Source organism: Rattus norvegicus, chromosome X (genome assembly GCF_021556685.1).
Source record: "Rattus norvegicus strain SHRSP/BbbUtx chromosome X, alternate assembly SHRSP_T2T, whole genome shotgun sequence".
Lineage (NCBI taxonomy): Eukaryota > Metazoa > Chordata > Mammalia > Rodentia > Muridae > Rattus > Rattus norvegicus.
In genome coordinates this window covers 125041593-125062034 of record NC_141554.1, presented here as the reverse complement: position 1 = coordinate 125062034, position 20442 = coordinate 125041593, and the positions used below count along the sequence as shown (strand labels likewise).

Here is a 20442-nt window from a genome sequence, read left to right as displayed (position 1 = left end):
GGTGTTCTTAACCGCTGAGACATCTCTCCAGCCCCAGGTATTTCTAAAACAAAATAAGTGTTAATAAATGTTGTCTCATGCCGGGCATTAGTGACACACACCCTTTAGTTCCAGGACTCCAGAGACAGATGCAAGCTAATCTTGGAGTTCAAGGCCAGGCTGTTCTCCAGAGTCCTTGGCCAGGACAGCCAAGGCTACGCAGAGAAACCCTGTCTCACTGTCTTGAAAAAACAAAGAAACAAAAAGCAAATAAATGTCTCTTGGGGAGAACAATGAAATTTTAGTTTGTTGCTCAGACGGGTGAGCTCAGTGAACTTGTGGCTCAGTAGCTGGGAGTAGTAGCTATGACTACTACTACTATCTGCCACTACACTTATTTACCTCTGTCTACCTGACACATAAATATGCTGGTTTCAGATCTTTTTTTTTCCCCACAAAAAATACAGGGCTACAAGAAAGACCAAAGTTACAGGATCTGGTCAACTTCAGATAAAGGTCATCCTTTGTAGTAGCAAAATTTTAGTTCTCAGGTTAGTGCAGAATATAGGTGAGGGAAGTTTGCTCCAGACCTCACTCTTTCTTTAATTGCAACACACCATGGTTCTTTTTAATCACAGTGCTGAGAACCACCTGCCACGATCAGGAACCTGCCACACCGGGCCCAGTCAGTGCCTTGTCTTCTTTGGGCACCAGCAAACTGCCCTGGAGACTCCCCTCCTCCTTCAGGTGGACTCACTAACAACATGCTTTATTCTTGTCTTCCTTTCTTCATTCCCTCCCTCCTTCCATCTACAGAAAACATCTTGTTGGATATCTCAATCTGACCTAGAATTTATGACCATCCTGCCTCAGCTTCCCCAAAGCAGGGAACATGCCACCACACTTGGTTAATAGTTCATTTTATTGCTCAAATTTATGGCATGTACCAACTGGTCACTACCACGACACAATACTTCATTCTGTGGATGTATCACATCTTGCTTGTCCATTCAACTGTTAATGGGCATTGGACCTTTCTCAAAGGGAAGAAAGTGAACAAAATCCAGTTGGATATTTTCCTCTCCCCTTCCTGTTAGATACCAATACCAGGAGAGAATTCTTTAATTAGAAAAAGAAAGAAAGGTGGTGAAAACAAATTTCATACATTTTGGTTCTAATTCATTGAAATTAGTGTCATGTGTGCTTCTAGAGTATCTGTAAATCCTAATGCCTCTGAAAGTGTACTTCAGTTTTAAAAAGCTTTTACTTATCTATTTATTTACCTGCTGATTGTTTGGTCGATACAAGGTTCCACTATCTAGTACTAATTTGCCTGAAACTTGCTATTTAGACCAGACTTTGAATTTGCCGTGATCCTCCTCTTCAGGTTCCCCAGCACTCGATCTACCTCATGTGGCTCAAAACCTTGTGGGTATTTTTTTTATCTGGAAAAAAAAGCACTAAACTTTTAAGATTAAGAGATTATATATACTTAAAATCTTTATGGTACTTTTTATCTTGAAAAAAATCACTAAACTTTTAAGATTAAAAAATCACATATACTTAAAAATCTTTATGAGACATCTGGATGATGCCCACATTTCTAATCCTAAATGGTAGCTGCTTTGCATGCTGGGAGTTGTAGTCCAGGAAAGAGTCGTTTCTAGACAAGATGGCGAAGTTGCTAATGACGCGCTAAGGGGCGGGCCCCGAGGGAATCTGGGCCGCTAGGGGATTGGGCAGCAACGGGACTTAGGCAGGCGGGAAGTAAAGGTCAGGTGTTAAAACCTTAACCCTGAGTGAAACCGGGTGCCTTGAACTCTCGCGAGATCTCGGGGAGCCCAATGGAACGCGGGGCTCGGCTTATCACTAGGGCTATTTGTTGTGGGCGGAGCTCCTGAGGGCTCTACCCTAGAGTCATAGGTGCCCGGCGTAACGGCTTAGCAGCTGTGCCACCGCTCTTAAGAGCGTCACCGTGGCCATGAAGGAAGAAAAAGATCATAGGCCTAAGGAGAAACGAGTGACCCTGTTAACGCCTCAGGGCGCTACAGGCGGCTGCATTGGAGCTACCGCAGAAGGCGCCAAAGGGGACGATAGGCAAGATCGCAACAGGGACAAGAAAGAAGCTTTGAGCAAGGTGCTTATAGGCTGGTAGCACGAGAGGGCAGGACGTGTACAGTGATTGGGGATGATGGCTGGGAACGGGGCTGTTCTCTTCCTCACCCGGGTATCTCTTCTGTTTCTAACTGAATGGAAATTGCTTCGCTCCGTCTCACGAGCTGGTGGAAATGGGATTAACAGGTTCTGGTAAAGCCCCTGAAGTGTGGGGTGAGGGAAAGGGACGGTTCCCAGATGAGAAGGGTTTAGGTCAGAGCTGCGACTTTCGGGTGGCTATGGGAGAGGGGAGCGGCAGTAAAGATAGGGGAACTTTAATTGGTTTGAATTGCTAAATAGACCTTTCGACACCAGGGTTTAGGGGTGGGAGTTATTGTAGTGTAAGTGTTAATGGAGGCGAGTTGGGGGAGCACGTTAAGGGAACTGATGACCTGGAAGAGCGGACCGAAGGAGGGCGATGGGTAAATGTTTTCTGTGTGTTAAGCAGAATGAGGAGGGGAGTTCATTTAGCGCACGTTAGACGTGTGAGAGATAAAATTTCGTGACACCCACAAAAGACCAGGATTCGTCTACCTTTTTAACCAACAGATTCGGACGAAATGGATTTTAAACTCCATTTAAGAACAGAACCTGGGATTGTTCTAGCCTCAGACAGTTTTCATTTCCAGGAGTTTGTATAGACCCACGCTATCTATACCTTTGAGTAATTCAGAGCACTGGGCTGAAGGATATTTTCAGTGGTTTTATAATAAGTGTTTTTGTCTTTTTAAGCCGATTATCAGAAGCCATGGTACGTCAAAGACTTCGTTGCTATGTACTGATTTTACTTTCTCCATTCATTTCCTAAGGTCGTAATTCGAAGATTACCTCCCACTCTGACCAAGGAGCAGCTTCAGGAACATCTTCAACCTATGCCTGAGCATGATTATTTTGAGTTTTTTTCCAATGATACTAGGTAAAAAAAAAAAATTAAACGGGGGTGCAAAACAGTCTTTCTTTCTCTTTATCCTTTTTGTTTTTTTGAGCTAGTGTCTTTAATATATACATGTTTGCAATTCAGCCAGACCTGCAACCATATTCACATCATTGCTTTCCCCTCTACAGTCTTTATCCTCATATGTATGCCAGAGCATATATCAACTTTAAAAACCAAGAGGACATTCTTTTATTCAGGGACCGATTTGATGGCTATGTATTCCTTGACAATAAAGGTGAGTATACAATTCAGGAGAGTTTGCCATGGTTATGTTTAAGAGAATGTGTACAGCCACTTGTGATGCATGCCTGTAATCAGAGCGCTAGTGGCAGAGGCAGGAGGATGACTTCAAGTTTGAGGCCAGTCTAGAAATGACCCTGGAGAGAGAAGAAAAGAGAGAGGGTTGCGGAGAGGGAGGAAGGGGTTGGGGAGAGCATGCCTAGGTAGCTACTTTTTCTAAACTTCTTTAAGATAAAATGTGCAACACTGAAAGAATTTTTATAACTCTGAGATATTTTTATTAATTTACTGTTTCTTTACTTTGATCCAGTGAGTGAAATTGCCACTGCTTTCTCCTTATGTGATACTTTAAACTTGCTTTAAATGTTGACTTTCTGTTTCAAAGCTACTGATTAATAACGTTTGTTGCCAGTCCTCAGTTAGGATACTGTTTACCTTTCTCACAAAGTTGCATATAACTAAAGTATCAAGTTTGATCTTCCAGGCTGGAGATGTAATGCAGTGATTGATTATGTCTGAGACCTTGGGTTCAATCCCCAGCATCAGCAACAAACAGGAACACACAAATTCTTGGGATCCAAGATACACAGTTTGTAACAGTGACAGGTTTCTGACTGAATTCCTGTCTCACTTGTTATTTGCTATCTGGTATTTGCAATATTTAGCTACAATGTATTCAAGTTGCCATTTGCCAGCTCTCATTTGGTTTTATGATCATGGACAAGTGATGTGGGGGTTCCTGTCTGTTTTTATTTCCTCAATTACTCTAAGTTTGCAAATATTAAATCCTTGTTATGGAATATGCCTATACAAGTTGAGACTTGACAACTGTGCCTGTCCAACTTGTGTACACTTAGGGTCAAATAAGGGTCTCTTACTTGCTAAAAGTCACTCTTTGCTACATTCTTCCTCTTGCCTAATTATCAAATTTCCCAAACTGGCTATCTTTTCCTGACCAGCATTTTTATTCTAGTAGATGACAATGATCTCTCATTTAACTTCAGGGATCCAAGTTGTATAATATTTTCATTTTTTATCCCTTTTATCTAAGTGATGTCTTATCAACTTATTATTTTCTTAATAATTTTATTACACAAATGTGTTTATTTTGTGTGTCATCAGGCTATGGAATCCTTAGTCTCCCTTCTACTATGAGGGTCTCGGGAGTTGAACTCAGATCATCAACCTTGGTGGCAAGTGCCCTCACACACTGAGCCCTCTCACCAGCCTGCTGTAGATTTTCTTTTTTACAGTTACATTTATTGTGTTTATTTTTAAAGTATTTTATGTGTATGGGTGTTGCCTGTTCATGCCTGTTCCCTACAGAGGCCAGACAAGGGCATCAGATTACTTGGACTGGAGAGTTACAGATGTGTGTGAGCTGCGATGTGGGTGCTAGGAATTGAATCCAGATCTAAGAGTAAGAAGTACTCTTAATCACTGAGCCATCACTCCAGCACCTAAAATGTAGTTTTTTTCTGAGACTTCTAGGGCTTTTTTTGAGACTATCTATACTATACATTGTGTTCTCACCAGGTAATATACAGACAGTCAGCGTCTTTTGCAAGGGTTTCTGTTTTTCTATTTCTGTATACTTCAACTTAATTGGCATAAAATCCTCGTGTGTGTGTGTGTGTGTGTGTGTGTGTGTGTGTGTGTGTGTGTGTACATGTGTGTGTGCACACTTGCACGCACCCACTATACTACGGATTAGACCTGGGGATTCTCACATACTAGGCCATGCCTTTACCAGTGAGCTATATACCAAACTTGAAATTAACCCTTTTGAAAAGATGATTTAAACTGATAGTTATGAAACAAAACTTCCAAGTCATAGCCCTCCATTGCCTTGCCTCACCTCAGTTCTGGTTTTCTTTTTTGTTTGTTTCCCCAGTCTGTCTCCGCCAATTTCACAGTCCTTTCATCTGTTTTTTTCTACTCTTCAAATAGTTACTCATCTGGTTCTGCATTCTAGGATTTCCATAACCATGTTTCCCTCATGATGTGGCTTTGCTACCTAGTCCGGCTTTGGATTTCTCCTCCTCTTGCCTTCATCTTCTGAGTACTAGGATTACAAGTATATGCTGCCCAACCCAACTCCAGTTCTTACTTTATTCTAGTTAATGTCCATGTGCCACTGAAGACAAGATAGTATTGTGTACCTTGTATGACACTGCTTGGTGGGAGTGATCTAATATATCTTCTTTTAACAGTCAATGAAAAATTGAACTATAATTTATACATCATAAAATTCACCATCTGTAAGTGCAAACTTAATGGGGTTAGTATATTCACAAACTTCTGCAATCATCACTACTACTTCTGCAGTGTCTCCTCATCCCCAGAGAACCCCGCATCTGGTAGCCGTTTCTCCTATCTCCCCTTCAGCCCTGGCAGCCACACTGATCTACTTTGTCTCTATGGATTTCCCTACTTGGGCATTTCATTTCAACAGAATCATACAATATGTGCAATCTGTAGCCCTTTCGGAGTTTCATTTTCCTTTGTCCTGACTTTTTGAAACAATTTCTCTGTGTAGACCAGGCCAGCCTTGAACTTCCTGTCTCTCTTTTCTGAATGCTGTGTAATATGATAACTTGATTATGCATATGCTGTAAAATGATTGCTATAATGAAGTTAATTTCATCTGTCAAACTCACATTGGTACCTTATTCACAAAAATAGCTTTATGAAGACACAATTTACACATAATAAAACCCACTTTTTAAAAAGATTTATTATGGGCTGGAGAGATGGCTCAGTGGTTAAGAGCACTGACTGCTCTTCCAGAAGTCTTGAGTTCAAATCCCAGCAACCACATGGTGGCTCACAACCATCTGTAATGAGATCTGTTGCTTTCTTTGGTGTATCTGAAAACAACTACACTGTATAATAAATCTTTAAAAAATATTTATTATGTATATAGTGTTTTTTCTGCCTTCATGTATGCCTGCAAGTGCCAGATCTCATTATAAATGGTTGTGAGGGTTGGGGATTTAGCTCAGTGGTAGAGCACTTGCCTAGCAAGCGCAAGGCCCTGGGTTCGGTCCCCAGCTCTGAAAAAAAGAAAAAAGAAAAAAAAAATAAATGGTTGTGAGCCACCATGTGGTTGCTGGGAATTGAACTCAGGACCTTTGGAAGAGCAGTCAGTGCTCTTAATCTCTGAGGTATCTCCCCAGTCCCACATTTTTTTTTATAGATAGAGTTTTTTTCTGTTGTTCTACAGTTCTGGAATTCACTCTGGACCAGACTGGCCTTGAACTCAGAGATCTGCCTCTTTCTGCTGGGACCAAAGGAATTTGCCACTACTGCCTAGCAAAATCTACCCCTTTGATTTTTCATTTCTTCATAGAGTTGTGTGACCATCACCACAACCTAATTTTAGACTGGATCATCATCCCAATGAGAAACCCCATACTCATTAGTTGTCATCCCTACAACTAACTCTAAACCATTAGTATCTCCTGGATCCCCAGACAGGGTCTCACTCTCCAACAGTGGCCTTAAACTAATGGTCTTCGTCATGAGTACTGGGATGACCAGCATGTGCCTCTACATGAAGCTTCTGTCTTTAGATTTACTTCTAGCTGGGAATTACATGCTTGTAACCCCAGAGTTCGGAGGGTAGGGGCAAGGGGATCAGGGTTTTAAGATAGTTTAACTACATAGCAAGTTTGAGGCTGGCTGTGGCTACATGAAGTGTCCTACTTGCAAAAATAGTTTTTCTTAAAGTTTGCTTATTTAAGGGATATCTAATGTTTGCTAGATTATTTAGGATTTTTGAGACAGGAGCTTGCTAGGCAGCCCAGGCTGGCCTTGAACTCATGGCCCTCTTGCTTTCACCTTACCAGTGTTAGCACTTATCAACAAGAGCCACTATTTTAGGTTCTAATATATACATTAATGAAAATTAAATTATAGAATGTCTTTTCACATATCAAAACACCACATTTTAGAAGTTGAATTTCAGGGAACATTGACTTCTCTGCTCCGTTTTATTTATCTGTTGCTGTTGTTGATTGTGATAGGATGTTTGTGTGCTGGCCTGAAATTCTTGGGTTTAAGCAATATTCCTGCCTCAGTCTTCCCGGTAGTTGAGATTGTAGGTACATACTACTCCCTAAGTCTGCTGTTGTATGTTTAATTATGTTATCAGAGTTAATTCTGTAGTTACTCTATGTTATTCTAGTAAGGGTGTTGGCCTTTGGGAGATTATTCAAATGACTGTCATCGAAGTAGGTCTAAAAAACAGGTTGATTTGCTTATACATCTTTTTTGACATCTTCATTGTTAAAGCAAGAATGGTATTTTTTTTCCTAAACAGGTCAGGAATATCATGCTATAGTAGAATTTGCACCATTTCAAAAAGCTGCAAAAAAGAAGATTAAGAAAAGAGATACAAAAGTTGGGACTATCGAGGATGGTACAGTATAGCTCCAGTTATATACTACCATTGTCGGCTTTTAGCTATCCACTTTAGTTTTTAGTTCTTTTGTATGATGTCCTTGTGAGTTAGACTCCAGTATGTTAAATTAGAAAACATACAGATAAAGTTAATGAGAAATCTTATGCTTATGGAAGCTGTTAAGTGGGTGTGGGTTTTCCTGTGTTTCTGTTCTCTTTGGCTGTTGGTGTTTCATTCCTCAACCACTGAGCAATCTAGTCTTAACCACTGAGCAGTAAATCACTCTGAGTCTGAGTCTTCTGATTAGAAAATGCTAAGAAAGGGCAGCTCAGGTGGTTCAGTGCTTAAGAAGTTAAGAACGCTGGCTGTTCTTCCAAAGGTCTGAGTTCAATTCCCAGCAACCACATGGTGCCCCCTCACAACCATCTATAAAGGGATCTGATGTTCCCTACTGGCATGTAGGTGTACATGCAGACAACACTTCTACAATTTAAAAAAAATACATAAAATGTTTTGAAAAGAAAATGGTAAGAAAAATCAGTTTTTAAAGACTAATGAGTGCTCCTTGCAACCCCCTACTGTTGCCATGATTTGACTTTCTGTGTTCTAAAACAAGGTTTGACCTGTGGTAGAAAGCTTTGTACAATTTTTTGAGATTTGCTTTTATTTATGTATATGAGTAATTTGCCTGCATGTATGTCTATGTAGCATTTGTGTGCCTCGTGAAAGGAGAAATCAGAAGAGGACATTATGTCCCCTGGAACTGGAGTATAGGCAATTAGGAACTACTATGTGGGTGCTTAGTATTAAACCCTGGTCCAAAAGCAGTCGGTACTCTTAACTAATGAGACATCTCTCTAGCCCCCCAAAACTTTTTTTTAATTGGTGTATGTAGTGGGGGTGGGGGGAATGCATAAGTGTAGAGTTCAGAGGACAGCATGGAGGACTTGGTCCTTCCCTTCTACTGTTTGGGTCCTGGGGATTGAACTCAGGTCATCAGGTTTGACAGTAGATGTCTGTACTATCTAAACCATCTTGAAACATCTCCCACCCAAAAGAAGAAAAAAAGCCTTATCCCAAGTAACTTCATGTAAAGCAACTCAAATTGCCAGTCTGATCTCCCAGGCTTTGAATATGTAGTTAACAATACATGGAATTCTTAGGCTAAACAGAAATTTGGGAATGGAAAACTGAAATAATTTCCATCTAAGGCAAAACTAATTCTAGATTTTGCGATTTTGGTAACATTATATTGGCTAACTGTTGTATGACTCCTGTATTAGATAAGGATTTAGCTTCAGTAATTTTTAGTTTTATTTCTTATGTGTGTGGGTGTTTGCCTGTTTGTATATCTATATACCACATGCATGCACCTCAGAGGCTAGAAGAGGGTACCTCATCCCTTAGAATTGGAGAGACAGAATACTGTGAGGTACCATTAGGTTCTGGGACTTGAACCTGGGTCCTCTGAGAGTCCAGCTACTGTTCTCAACTGTTCAGCCATCTATCCAGCCACCAGCCAATATTTTTCTGTCAGATTGAACTTTTAGAATCACCTTGTTGAATTTCTGTCTTTTGTTACTCTAACAGGTACTTTATAAAACAGTGAGGACTTGACAGCACAGCTCTTTTTTGATGATAGTACAGATATTAAATGTGGAAGAGCAAACAAAATAGCTCAGGTGTATTTCTCTCCCTTTCTTAGCACAGAGGTATCTAGGAATGGACTGGAGGAATCACCATGCTCTCCAAAGCCATGTCTAGGACTTGCCCTCCAATTATCTTTTTGGAACACCTCACTCTCCTGTGTTGACTATTCCTAAAGTGTGTTATGCCCATGTACATATTGCTTACGTGCTGTTAATTACTCTATAATTCCCATTTCTCCTATAACTGTGGCTCTTGATTCGCAGAAGTCTTAGTTTTTATCTCCTGAGACTCTGGAGACTCAAAACTAACCCCTCACCCATGCCAAGTAAGTGCTTTCCAACTGAGGTGCAACCCAGGCCTGGAGCAGTCTGCTGCCTCTTGTCAATGTGCTCAGTTTTTTAAAAATCTTCCATATAGTAGACGAAATGCCGTACTTCTAAGATAAATACTTATCCCAGCTAATAGTTCCTTTTTGTTGTTTAAACTCTCTATTTTCTGTTCCTTAAATGTTTATTTAGATCCAGAATACAGAAAATTTTTGGAGAGTTATGCCACAGACAATGAGAAAATGACATCTACTCCAGAGACATTGCTGGAAGAAATTGAAGCCAAAAATCGAGAATTAATAGGTAAGTAGGAAAAGGATTTTGGCCAATGGCTTTTTGGTTCTAAGACTACTAAAGTCTTGTCTCCTCCTGCATAGTTTGGCAGTTGTGTGATCTTGAATTCATTCTCTTCACTGCTTCTACTTGAATGCATAGAGTAACACCTACCTCACATGGGGACACTGCATCCATAAGACAAGATTCTAGTGGCTTTCTTAGTGTTATACAGCTGTGGTAATAAGTATGCTGAGTTTAAAGCTTGTTACAGGATTCCTAGCCAAAGGTAAGTCTTTGAAGAACAATTGTCTCCTAATAGTAGGTTTATTCTGAAAACTTGACCTGGTAATCTAACAGCTCAAATTCATTACTATAAAACTGAAAATCTGAGAAATTTCAGTTCAGATGTTTGTTCTAAGCAACCAATTCTAACTACTGATATAGAGTTTGACCAAGGATTTCCACCCCTAGGAATTTATCCCAGAAATTTGTTCCATAATCCTAGCCACTCAGGAGGATGGAAAGTTAAGGTCTGCCTGGGCTGTAGTTTGCTTGTGGCCAGTTGAGCAATTTAGTGAGTAAAGAAACCAAACCAAACCAAATCAAACCAAAAAAGATTGTAATGGTGGCATACCCTTGTAATTCCAGCACTTGGGGGATAGAGGCAGAAAGATCAGGGGTTAAGAACATCTTCAGTTACAAAGACCAGACCATCCTGAGCCATATTAGACCCTAGATCTAAATAAACAAAAAGAAAAATTTTCAAAAGTTATGTTCAAAAAGATGCCATCAAGGTTAATATCATTGTTCAGAATGTTGAAAAATGAACTTAAATAAATTTCTTTTTAAAAACTCATTTTTATTTTGCTTGGTTTTTTGTTTGTTTATTGTTTTGAGATAGGGTTTATCTGTGTAGCCCTGGCTGTCCTGGGACTTGGTATGTAGACCAGGCTGGCCTTAAACTCTCAGAGATCTGCCTGCCTCTATCTCCTAGTGTGCCACCATATCTGATCCATTTTTACTCTTTTAATGATGTCTATGCGTGCTGGAGGAGGGTATATGCACATGAGTGCTGATTCCTAGGGAGGCCAGAGACTTCAGATTGTTTAGAGCTTGAGTTACTGTGAACTCTGAGGCTCTAAGCTACCTGATGTCGATACTGAGAATTGAACTCAGGTCCTCTGGAATAGCAGTACTTGCTCTTAACCTCCTTAAATAAATTTCTAAAACATTTCTATTAATGAATATGCAGAATAAGCTCATATCTGATCACTTCCTTAGAATAAGTTCCTAGAGTTAGATTTAGGGAATCCGAATGATCAGGTTTTGTCCAGTTGAACAAACACGCTCCTGTATGATAAGACTGTCCTTACTTACTTCTTACCAGTTACAAATGACTCATAAACACTTCAGTATTCAGTGGGAACTAATTCACTATTTTTCTCTCTTTTTTTCCTTTTCCCTTCCTCCCTCCCTCCTTCTTTCTTTCTTGAGAGCGTCTCATGTGTCCCAGCTAGACACAAACCTTATAGCCATATAGCCAGGGATGGCCTCAACTCCTGATCTTCTTGTGTCCACAGGCGTGTGCCAACACCTGGTTTTATCCACAGTTAAAAAAATATTTTAAGCCTGCAATTTGAAATAGAATACTATAAAACTTGGTTGAGTTAATGCAGTTGTAGATTTTGTAAGGGGTGTAATTTCCCCATCCTGAGTGGGTAAGAGTAGTAGGGGATGATGAAAAGCAGACTCCTTTCCAGGGTTGATTAATAATCTGCTTATGCTTTATAGCTAAAAGGACAACCCCACTTTTGAGCTTCCTGAAGAACAAGCAGGTAAGTGTTCATTTTGGTAGTTGTCTTGGCTCTTTATTGGTTTACAGTGAATGAACATTCGAGAGCCTTGGAATCCTGCAGGAAACATGGCTCCCTTCCCCAGTTAGCCCTTCAAGCTTCTTCGGCCATCTTATTCAAGGCAGTTGTGGGTCTAGAGGTTTACCCTGTAGACCTGGAGAGAGCTTTGCCGTCCTAGAGACATTTGCAGTACCCTGAACGCCTTGAGGTGTACAAAGAGAATAGGAGGAGCAGATTCTGGTCTTGATTCTCAAGAGAATGGGTAGTAAGGACAATGAAGAAAGAAGGAAAAAAGTCAGATAGGTTAGCAGGTACCCAAACTGCCTTTGGGTTTAATTGGGGTTTTGGCATGTTTGTAATCAAAAGGGTTGTGTTGTTATTTCTAGAGAATGAGAGAAGAAAAGAGAGAAGAGAGGAGGAGACGGGAAATAGAGAGGAAAAGACAAAGAGAAGAAGAGAGAAGAAAATGGAAAGAAGAGGAGAAACGAAAAAGAAAAGATATAGAAAAACTAAAGAAGATAGAAAGAATTCCAGAAAGGGAAAAGATAAGGGATGAACCAAAGATTAAGGTATGAAAGTAACGAAAGCTGACTGCATGCCTCTGAAAACTGCATGCATCTGTGTGTGCATGAGCCTCTTGTTGCGGCACGTTTTGTTTTGGTTTTACACTGGGGCGGGGGGTGGTGTACAGAAATACATTTCCTGTTGTGCCAATAGTATTAAGTTTTAAGCTTAAGATGCCATAGAAGGATTCAATACTTTACCCAATGCTATCTATCATCCTCCATTGCAGACCTGTTTGCTTAAGTCACTAGTAATGTTTGGTATGTGGGTCACTAGTCTCTCGGTTCCTGGTAAAGGAGGACTTAGGTGTGGCTTGCATGAATTTGGGGTTTTATTCAGCTTTTCTTTCATAAATGATACATGAAGTTGCCTCATCTGTTTGTTTTCCACTGTCTTCAGGTACACAGGTTTCTGTTACAAGCTGTGAATCAGAAAAATGTAAGGATCAAGTACATGATACAGAGCACCTAGTATCATGTCATACACTCAGGTCTTAGCTAATAAGAACTTTTGGTGGTGGTGGTGTTAGTGTTACATAGTAAAGCCCGTACAGATGGACTTGGGGCTTTGTAAAAGCTGAGCTTTTTGATATCTCTCTTTAAAAGGAAACCCAAAACTAGGCATGGTGACTCAACACAGCACGAGGGTTTAGTTTGAGAAGCCAGCCAGGCCTGCAGGTCCAGAACCTGTCTCAATAAAGTAGGATAGAATAAAATAGAGGGAGCTCTGATGCTCTGCTGGTATCCAGAAGTACCAGCAATATAAATTCAGAGGAAAGTCAGGATATACAGCGCCTTCTCATCTTCTCTTATGCGTCTTCCAATGGGAGAAGTGTATGGACAGATACTGTGCCTTAAGTGCTTTCCCCCTCTCACGTGATTCCTGAGTGACCGTCTTGCATCTAGAAATCTATGAGCAGCAGATGCTTATTGCTGCCTTGCATGTAGGAAGAGGAAATCTTGTAGAAAAAGCTCAGCCTTTCTGCTTCCTTGCCAAGGGCATGGCTTAGGCAGTAACATCCTAGAGAAGTACTTGCCACTAGACCCTCAGAGAGCCTGAAAGCATCTTACAGGTATATTGGCATGGTCGCCTTCTTCTACTTTCTGGAAACACAACAGTTTAAAGGGGCTGGGGTTTCCTGAGCCTTTTTTAGGCTCATCATCGCTGATAGAGGGGAATGTTCCACCTCAGTTCCTTGCAGCTGAGTGTCTGTCCGCCATGCCACAAGTTATTTGACTTGCTAGTCCTCATGATGAGCAAGACGGAAGGTAGCCAGCCATGCTGGACAGCTTCTCTAATGTTCTTATGAGAATAATGAACATCTCGGCATCTAATACAGGTAGATAGATGTTCATTAGAGAAATAAGAACACTTCTAATGAAACCTGCACATATGCCCTCATTTTGCTTTGGGACCTTTATTGTGTCAATTTTGGTTTCCCATTTGCAGTTGCTGTGTGTGCTGAAGTAGCTCATGCTTAAGTGTGGTTCCTTTGCCTTTTGCTTTGTGACTTGCATGATGCCCTCTCCCTGAGATGACCCTCTTATGCCTTTACTATGATGTTTTGTCTAAGAAACTGCCCATCCAACACCTTTCAGAGGTATTCATGATACCTCTTTATAGCAATGATGTCAGAAAGAGCATCTTATGTGGCACCGAATAGAGATGGAGTCTCAACATTCTATTGTATAAGACTTTTGGATTTTAAAAATCCAGCACCAAATTATTCTTGCTATTTATCTCTAATGACAATGTGATTGTACCGTCATAAATATGTTGTTCTCAGGCTTAAACATCATTTCTTAAAGAATCATTCCTGCAATGGATCTCTCCTTTGGTAATTAAGGTATTTGGCATTCCAGGAATATACACATAAGAAAAACAAACTAAGAAAAAATACACTGAGTCACTTAAAAGTTTGACCTGTAACCAGGTATGGTGATACACACTTTTAACCAGCACTAGGGAGACAGATATAGGCAGATTATAATTTCCTGGCTAGCCTGGGCTACATATTAAGACCCTGTCTCAAAGCCCCTTCAAAAGAGGTTGACTTGAAACCAAAGGAGTATTGATATCATTGCCACAGGATGATGAAACCACTTCCTGTAGGGGGATGACACTTTCACATTGGTAGCTTCCTTTTGATAAATCACTATTGGGCTTTAACTGCTCACTGGAAGTTTGAGGCTAATGGCAGAGATAAAGGGTCTTCTGTAATCTAAATTTAAAATATTTAGTATATTATGGGATTTTGGATAGAATCAGAAGGCAGTGCCCCATGTACCAGAATAAAAATTAAACATTTTCTCTTTAAAAGCTGCTCAGGAAACCAGAAAAAGGAGATGAAAAGGAACTTGATAAAAGAGACAAAACCAAGAGACTGGACAAAGAAAATCTGAATGAAGACAGAGCCAGTGGGCACAGTTATACTCTGCCCAGGCGTTCTGATGTCGAACTGAAGGATGAAAAACCAAAGAGGTCAGTCAGCAGTGAGAGCTGGCTCTTAACCATCTTTCATCAGTAGCACTAATGTAGATGGCCGTGTCCTAGACTGGGATGGAATTAAATTATTTGCTGGCTTGCAGCTTATAATAATAACACTCAGGCTGAGGTAGGAGGATGGCTAGCTTCAAGGTCAGTTTAGACTACATAGTAAGACCTTGTCCAAAAAAAAGGAAATGAACTGCTTTATATGGAGTGGAGGGAGGAGGAGCGAAGGTTTCAAATATTCTTGTGTCTCCAGCTAGGTGAATGACCTTTGGTTTTTCTTTTTTACTTACATTATTTTCAGTGTGTGTGTGTGTGTGTGTGTGTGTGTGTGTGTGTGTGTGTATCAGTCTGTCTGTCTTGTGTGTGCCTATGTGCACATGAGTGCATGTGCCCATGGAGGCCAAAGGTGTCAGACCCTCCTGTAACAGGAGTTGTAAGTGGCAGTAATAAGCCATCTGAGTAATATCTGCAAAAACGATAGATAGGCTCTTATGAGTCAGCTCTCCAGCCCTGATATCTTCTCCTTCTTATTTTCTAAAACAACTGCTACTTTTTCCTCAGCTGTAAAAGTGCACCCTCAATAAGATGGCCAATTTAGAATCCCAGTGTTTCTGCATTTGCAGTCTTGATGCTTGAAGGTTTAGTCTCCCCTCATTCCGTTCTGTTCTAATTTGTCTTGTTTTGTTTTTCAGATAGGCTCTCGAGCCTGTAGTGCTGGGACTTGAGCCCTGGGCACTTCACACAGCATTAGGCAAAGCGCTCTATCCACTGAACTGTGTCTCCAGCCCTCTTGTTTATTTTTCATACAGGCCTGATGACGAGAGTGTCAGAGACTACAGAGATAGGGACCGGGATTATGAAAGAGATCAGGAGCGCATGATCCGAGAAAGAGAGAGGATGAAGCGGCAGGAAGAAGAGCGCCGGAGGCAGCAGCAGAAGGAGCGCTATGAGAAAGAGAAGGCTTTTAAGCGAAAGGAAGAAGAAATGAAGAGAGAGAAAGAAGCACTTCGAGATAAAGGAAAGAAGAGTGAGAATACAGAATCAATATGCTCGTTAGAAAAAATTGAAAAAAAAGAGGAAGTGGTTAAGAGAGATCGCATAAGGAACAAGGTGCTGCTGGTTTTTTTTATTACACTTGGTTGTTTTTATGAGGATTTTTTTTCCCTGTTCTTACAAGTATAAATTGAAAGGAATGTGTCTCTCCCCACGCTCACTAGGTATTGAATCATTGCGAGCTTTCAGCCAGTGAACTTCATCCCCAGTCCCCATTGTGGCATTTTCATTTTCTTTTTTTCTAATTTATTCATTTGGTTTTTTTTTTGCGTGTGTGCACATGAGTGTGCCCAAGTACACACCTGTCCAAGTGCATGAGTGATGGTCAGAGGATAACTTGTGGGAGCCATTCTCTCCTTCCACCAGGTGGGTTCTAGGGATTGAACCCAGGTTGTCAAGCTTGGCAGCAAGTCCTCTTACCCAATGAACCATCTCATCAGCCCAATGGTAATTTCTCTCTCTCTTTTTTACTTTTTGTTTTTCTTTTTTTGTTCGCTCTTTTTTTTTTTTTTTTTGGGAGGTTTTCAAGACAGGGTTTCTCTTTGTACCCTTGGTTGTCTTGGAATTCATTTTGTAGACCAGGCTGGCCTTGAACTCACAGAGATCTACCTGCCTCTGCCTCCTGAGTGCTGACATTAAAGGCATGTGCCACCATGCCCAGCTTCAAAGGTAATTTCTTAATATCCTAATTTTTCAGAGTCAGAGTTTCCCCGTTGCATCATTAATGTCTTTTTAAATAAGGACTGTGAACAAATGTTCATAGTGTGTGCTTGAACTTTAAACAATCTCCTTTTTCTCCCTTGGTTGTTGTAGAAAGCAATTTGTCCTGTGAATCTTCTCAGATTGCAGATTGGCAAATTATAACTTTTTTATCTCATTGAACATACATATTCTGTTATTTTTACAGTTATTAGTTAAGTGCTGGTACTGTGGTACACAGCAGCATAATTGGAACCATATGTTCAAAACCCAGCATTAAAAAGTTATAATTAAACAATTTAAAATGAAAGTAATAGTCAAATCTAGGCTAGACATCAGCAATTTTTTTTTCTGAAAAGACCAGCTGCTAAATAGATTAGGTTGTTTGAGCCATACAGCCTCTGTCACAACAGCCAAACTCTGAAAGAAAATAGACATGGGTGGTATATAAAAATGAGCTTTGGGTTGAGAGTGTTTCTCAGTGGTTAAAATGCTTGCCTAGCTTGCATGAGGCCCTAGGTTCAAAAAATGATAATAAAAACAAGCTTTTATCCTAGCACTTGGGAGGCAGATGTAGGAGGATCCCTGAGTTCAGGGACAACCTGGTCTATTTAGCTGAATCCAAGGGCAGCCAGGGCTATGTAGAGAAACCCTGTATCAATAACAACACTGGAGAGATGGCTTAGCTGTTAAGGGGTGAATATTATTTTTTTCAGAGTACTGGAGTTCAATTGCTAGTACCCATGTCAGGCAGCTCACAGACATAACTCCAGCCACTATGGGCAACTGCATGTACTTATATATATACACGCACACTTAAAAATTTAAGGATAAATAAATCTTTTTTAAAAGGCTAGGTGTGGTTGGGGATTTAGCTCAGTGGTAGAGCGCTTGCCTAGCAAGCTCAAGGCCCTGGGTTCAGTCCCCAGCTCCAAAAGAAAAAAAAAAAAAGAGAGATCCGATGCCCTCTTCTGGTGTATCTGAAGACAGCTACAGTGTACTTACATATAATAAAAGGCTAGGTGTGGTGCACACCTAGAATCCCAGAACACAGGAGGCAGAAGCAGGTAGATTTCTGTAAGGCAGGCAGATTTTTTTCAGTTTTTGCTTCGCTGGATCAAATCCAAGACCTAATTCTACCACTGAGCCAAACAAACATATTTTTGTGTACTTTTGAATTTTTACAGTGAATTTATTGCATGGGACATGGTGGCCCATGTCTGAAGGAGGATTTCAAGTTGAAAGTCAGCCTGGGCTACCTTAGACCCTGTTCTCCCTCTCCTACCAAAAAAAAAACAAAAACAAAAACAAACAAACAAACAAAAGACAGTTTACTGGTAGAGAATCACAGGCATGTAATTGTTGTGGTTTCTTCAGTGATGTTTTTCACCCAGGCCTTTGAATGTATTAGACGCTCTGTCACTGAGCTATAGCTTGGCCCTTGATTCTTGTAGTTTTTAAGTTTAAAAAAGTAGAGGCAATTAATTTTTATTTAGCTAATAGCTAAATAGTTAGGTGATCTTGAGATAGTTTTAAAATTAGGCAAATACACTATATACATGTACAAAATTCTCAAAGAATTAATAAAGTATTATTTTAAAACTTATACAATAGACTTCTCCAAAAGTCACCATAGTAGATGTGTAGAGTCATTCTTAAATGACTACAGGTTGGGCATAGTGTTGAACACCTTTAATCCCAGCACTCAGGAGGCAGAGACAGATCTCTGTGAGCTTGAGGCCAGCCTGGACTACATAAGAATTTCCAGGACTGCTAGACTACATTGAGAGATCCTGACTTAAATAAAAAGTGGCAGCAGCTAGAGCTGGTAGTGACAACTTGTAATCCCAGGAAGGCTGAGGCAAGGAGATGTTAAAGTCAAGGCCTGCCTGGGCCACGTAGTGATAGCTTGTCTCAGGATAAATAGAAAAGGGGCTGGAAATATGGCTCAGTGCAGCACTAACCTACCATGTACAAGGCTCTTGTTTCAGTCCCTCCTGCCAAAAATGTTTGCTTTTTTTTTGGAGGAGAGAGGAAAGGAGAAACTGTTATGTACCATATATCCAAGTCTTTGGCCTGGTATGACTTGGTCTCAGGATATATGAGTGCATAATTAGTGCTGTGGAACACTCCCTGTGTTAAAGCGGAATCACAGGGTTATAACATGAATATTTTGTTTTGTTTCAGGATCGTCCAGCAATGCAGCTTTACCAACCAGGGGCTCGAAGCCGAAGTCGACTCTGTCCCGCCGATGACAGCATCAAGCCTGGAGATTCCCCAGTGGAGAAAAAGCAGGAAAGTGGTATTAGCCATAGAAAAGAAGGAGGAGAGGAGTGAGAAGTCCAAATGGCCATAGGTGTCCTGACTGTCCAGGCAGCCAGAGTGCACCTGGCTATGCTGTCCAGAAGTGCCTTCAGGGCAGAGGAACAGAGAACAAGAAAAGGGGTCGCTGTGCTGGTGGGGCACTACAGAGGAGTGTGTCTAAGCAGAATAAGATTGCAGGCTCAGAATCAAAGGACAATTTCATTGTTTTCTGCAGTTTCCACAAGTTAATTTTAATGTCTCAGAAAAAGATGGTAGCAAGGATATTGCAAGTGAAAAATGTCAAATAAGGGCTTAACTTTGTTATGACAGCTAAAAAGAGCAGGTTCGAAACTCAACAGGTGTCTTAATCCTGGCTTGGCGCGCCTTAGTTCGAGTGGAGCAGGAGCACACTAAGTCTTGTTGGGATCTAACTTTTGCATTGTTGGTGTTGACTCTGTAGTGTAGAAGCAACAAGCATGTAATTGTAGCACAAGTAGGAGCAGAAGGTAGAGCAAATAATGGCTGATGGAAAGGATTTAAATAGTCTCGTTACATCTATATCCTGTGTCTGAAGTTTGCGTAATTACAGCTTGTTTTACTTCTGTGAACTTAGCATCAAAAATACTTGTAAACATCTCGTTTTTGCCTTTAGCATCTTTTCCTGTTAATAGATAAAATGTAGTCCTTGGTTAGTTACTGATAATCTAGTCTTTGTTTTACCTTAGGTCTGATGATTTGAGTGAATACCCTCTTCAGGAAGCAAACTACACCAATATCTGTTCCTGTCATGGCAGCTTTCAGTCTTAGCTTGTTTTGTAATGCTGTCAATAAATTTCTACTTCATTCAAGTGTGAAGCTACATTTATTTATTCAAGTGCTCACTTATATGTGGTGCTGGGGATGAAACCAAGGGCCTCAACCATGCCCTGTGTATATTCTGCCACTGAGCTATAACCTTTCCAGCCCCATGCCAAGTGAGATTATCAACTTTATTAAATAGCTGTTGGTTTTAAGAAGTTAAACATTTGATTCTGATTTAAGTTCTTGGGAATTTTGAAAGGGGATAAATGATATTCATTTCTGCCTTTAGTAGGTAAGGAGAGGCTTTGACCAACTAGAGCGTCAGATCATGGTTCATTATTCTTTTAGCATAAGAACCAAAATGAAGATGGGTATAGTGCTTTAAGTTCACGGCTACTCTGAGCTACAAATCGAGACCCTGTCCCAAACAACAACATATCTGCACAGCACTCTTTTTTTTTTATTAACTTGAGTATTTCTTATTTACATTTCGAATGTTATTCCCTTTCCCGGTTTCCGGGCAAACATCCCCCTCCCCCCTCCACTTCCTTATATGTGTTCCCCTCCCTACCCTCCCCCCATTGCCGCCCTCCCCCCAACAGTCTAGTTCACTGGGGGTTCAGTCTTAGCAGGACCCAGGGCTTCCCCTTCCACTGGTGCTCTTACTAGGCTATTCATTGCTACCTATGAGGTCAGAGTCCAGGGTCA

General features: G+C 40.7%; 1 protein-coding gene across 6 annotated transcripts; it reads left to right on the top strand.

Moving 5' to 3' along the window:
* Nucleotides 1-1851: 1851 nt before the first annotated feature.
* On the top strand, nt 1852-19788 carry Upf3b (UPF3B, regulator of nonsense mediated mRNA decay). 6 transcript variants are annotated; one of them, XR_015646276.1, is made up of 11 exons: nt 1893-2116; nt 2943-3049; nt 3199-3305; nt 7635-7733; nt 9884-9994; nt 11759-11802; nt 12207-12389; nt 12784-12822; nt 14705-14865; nt 15687-16599; nt 18817-19781. XR_015646276.1 is itself a non-coding variant. In XM_087599803.1 (11 exons), the coding sequence occupies exons 1-11, from the start codon at nt 1961-1963 to the stop codon at nt 18882-18884; spliced, it is 1293 nt and encodes a 430-aa protein (XP_087455929.1). In that variant the 5' UTR covers nt 1893-1960; the 3' UTR covers nt 18885-19781.
* Nucleotides 19789-20442: the final 654 nt, after the last annotated feature.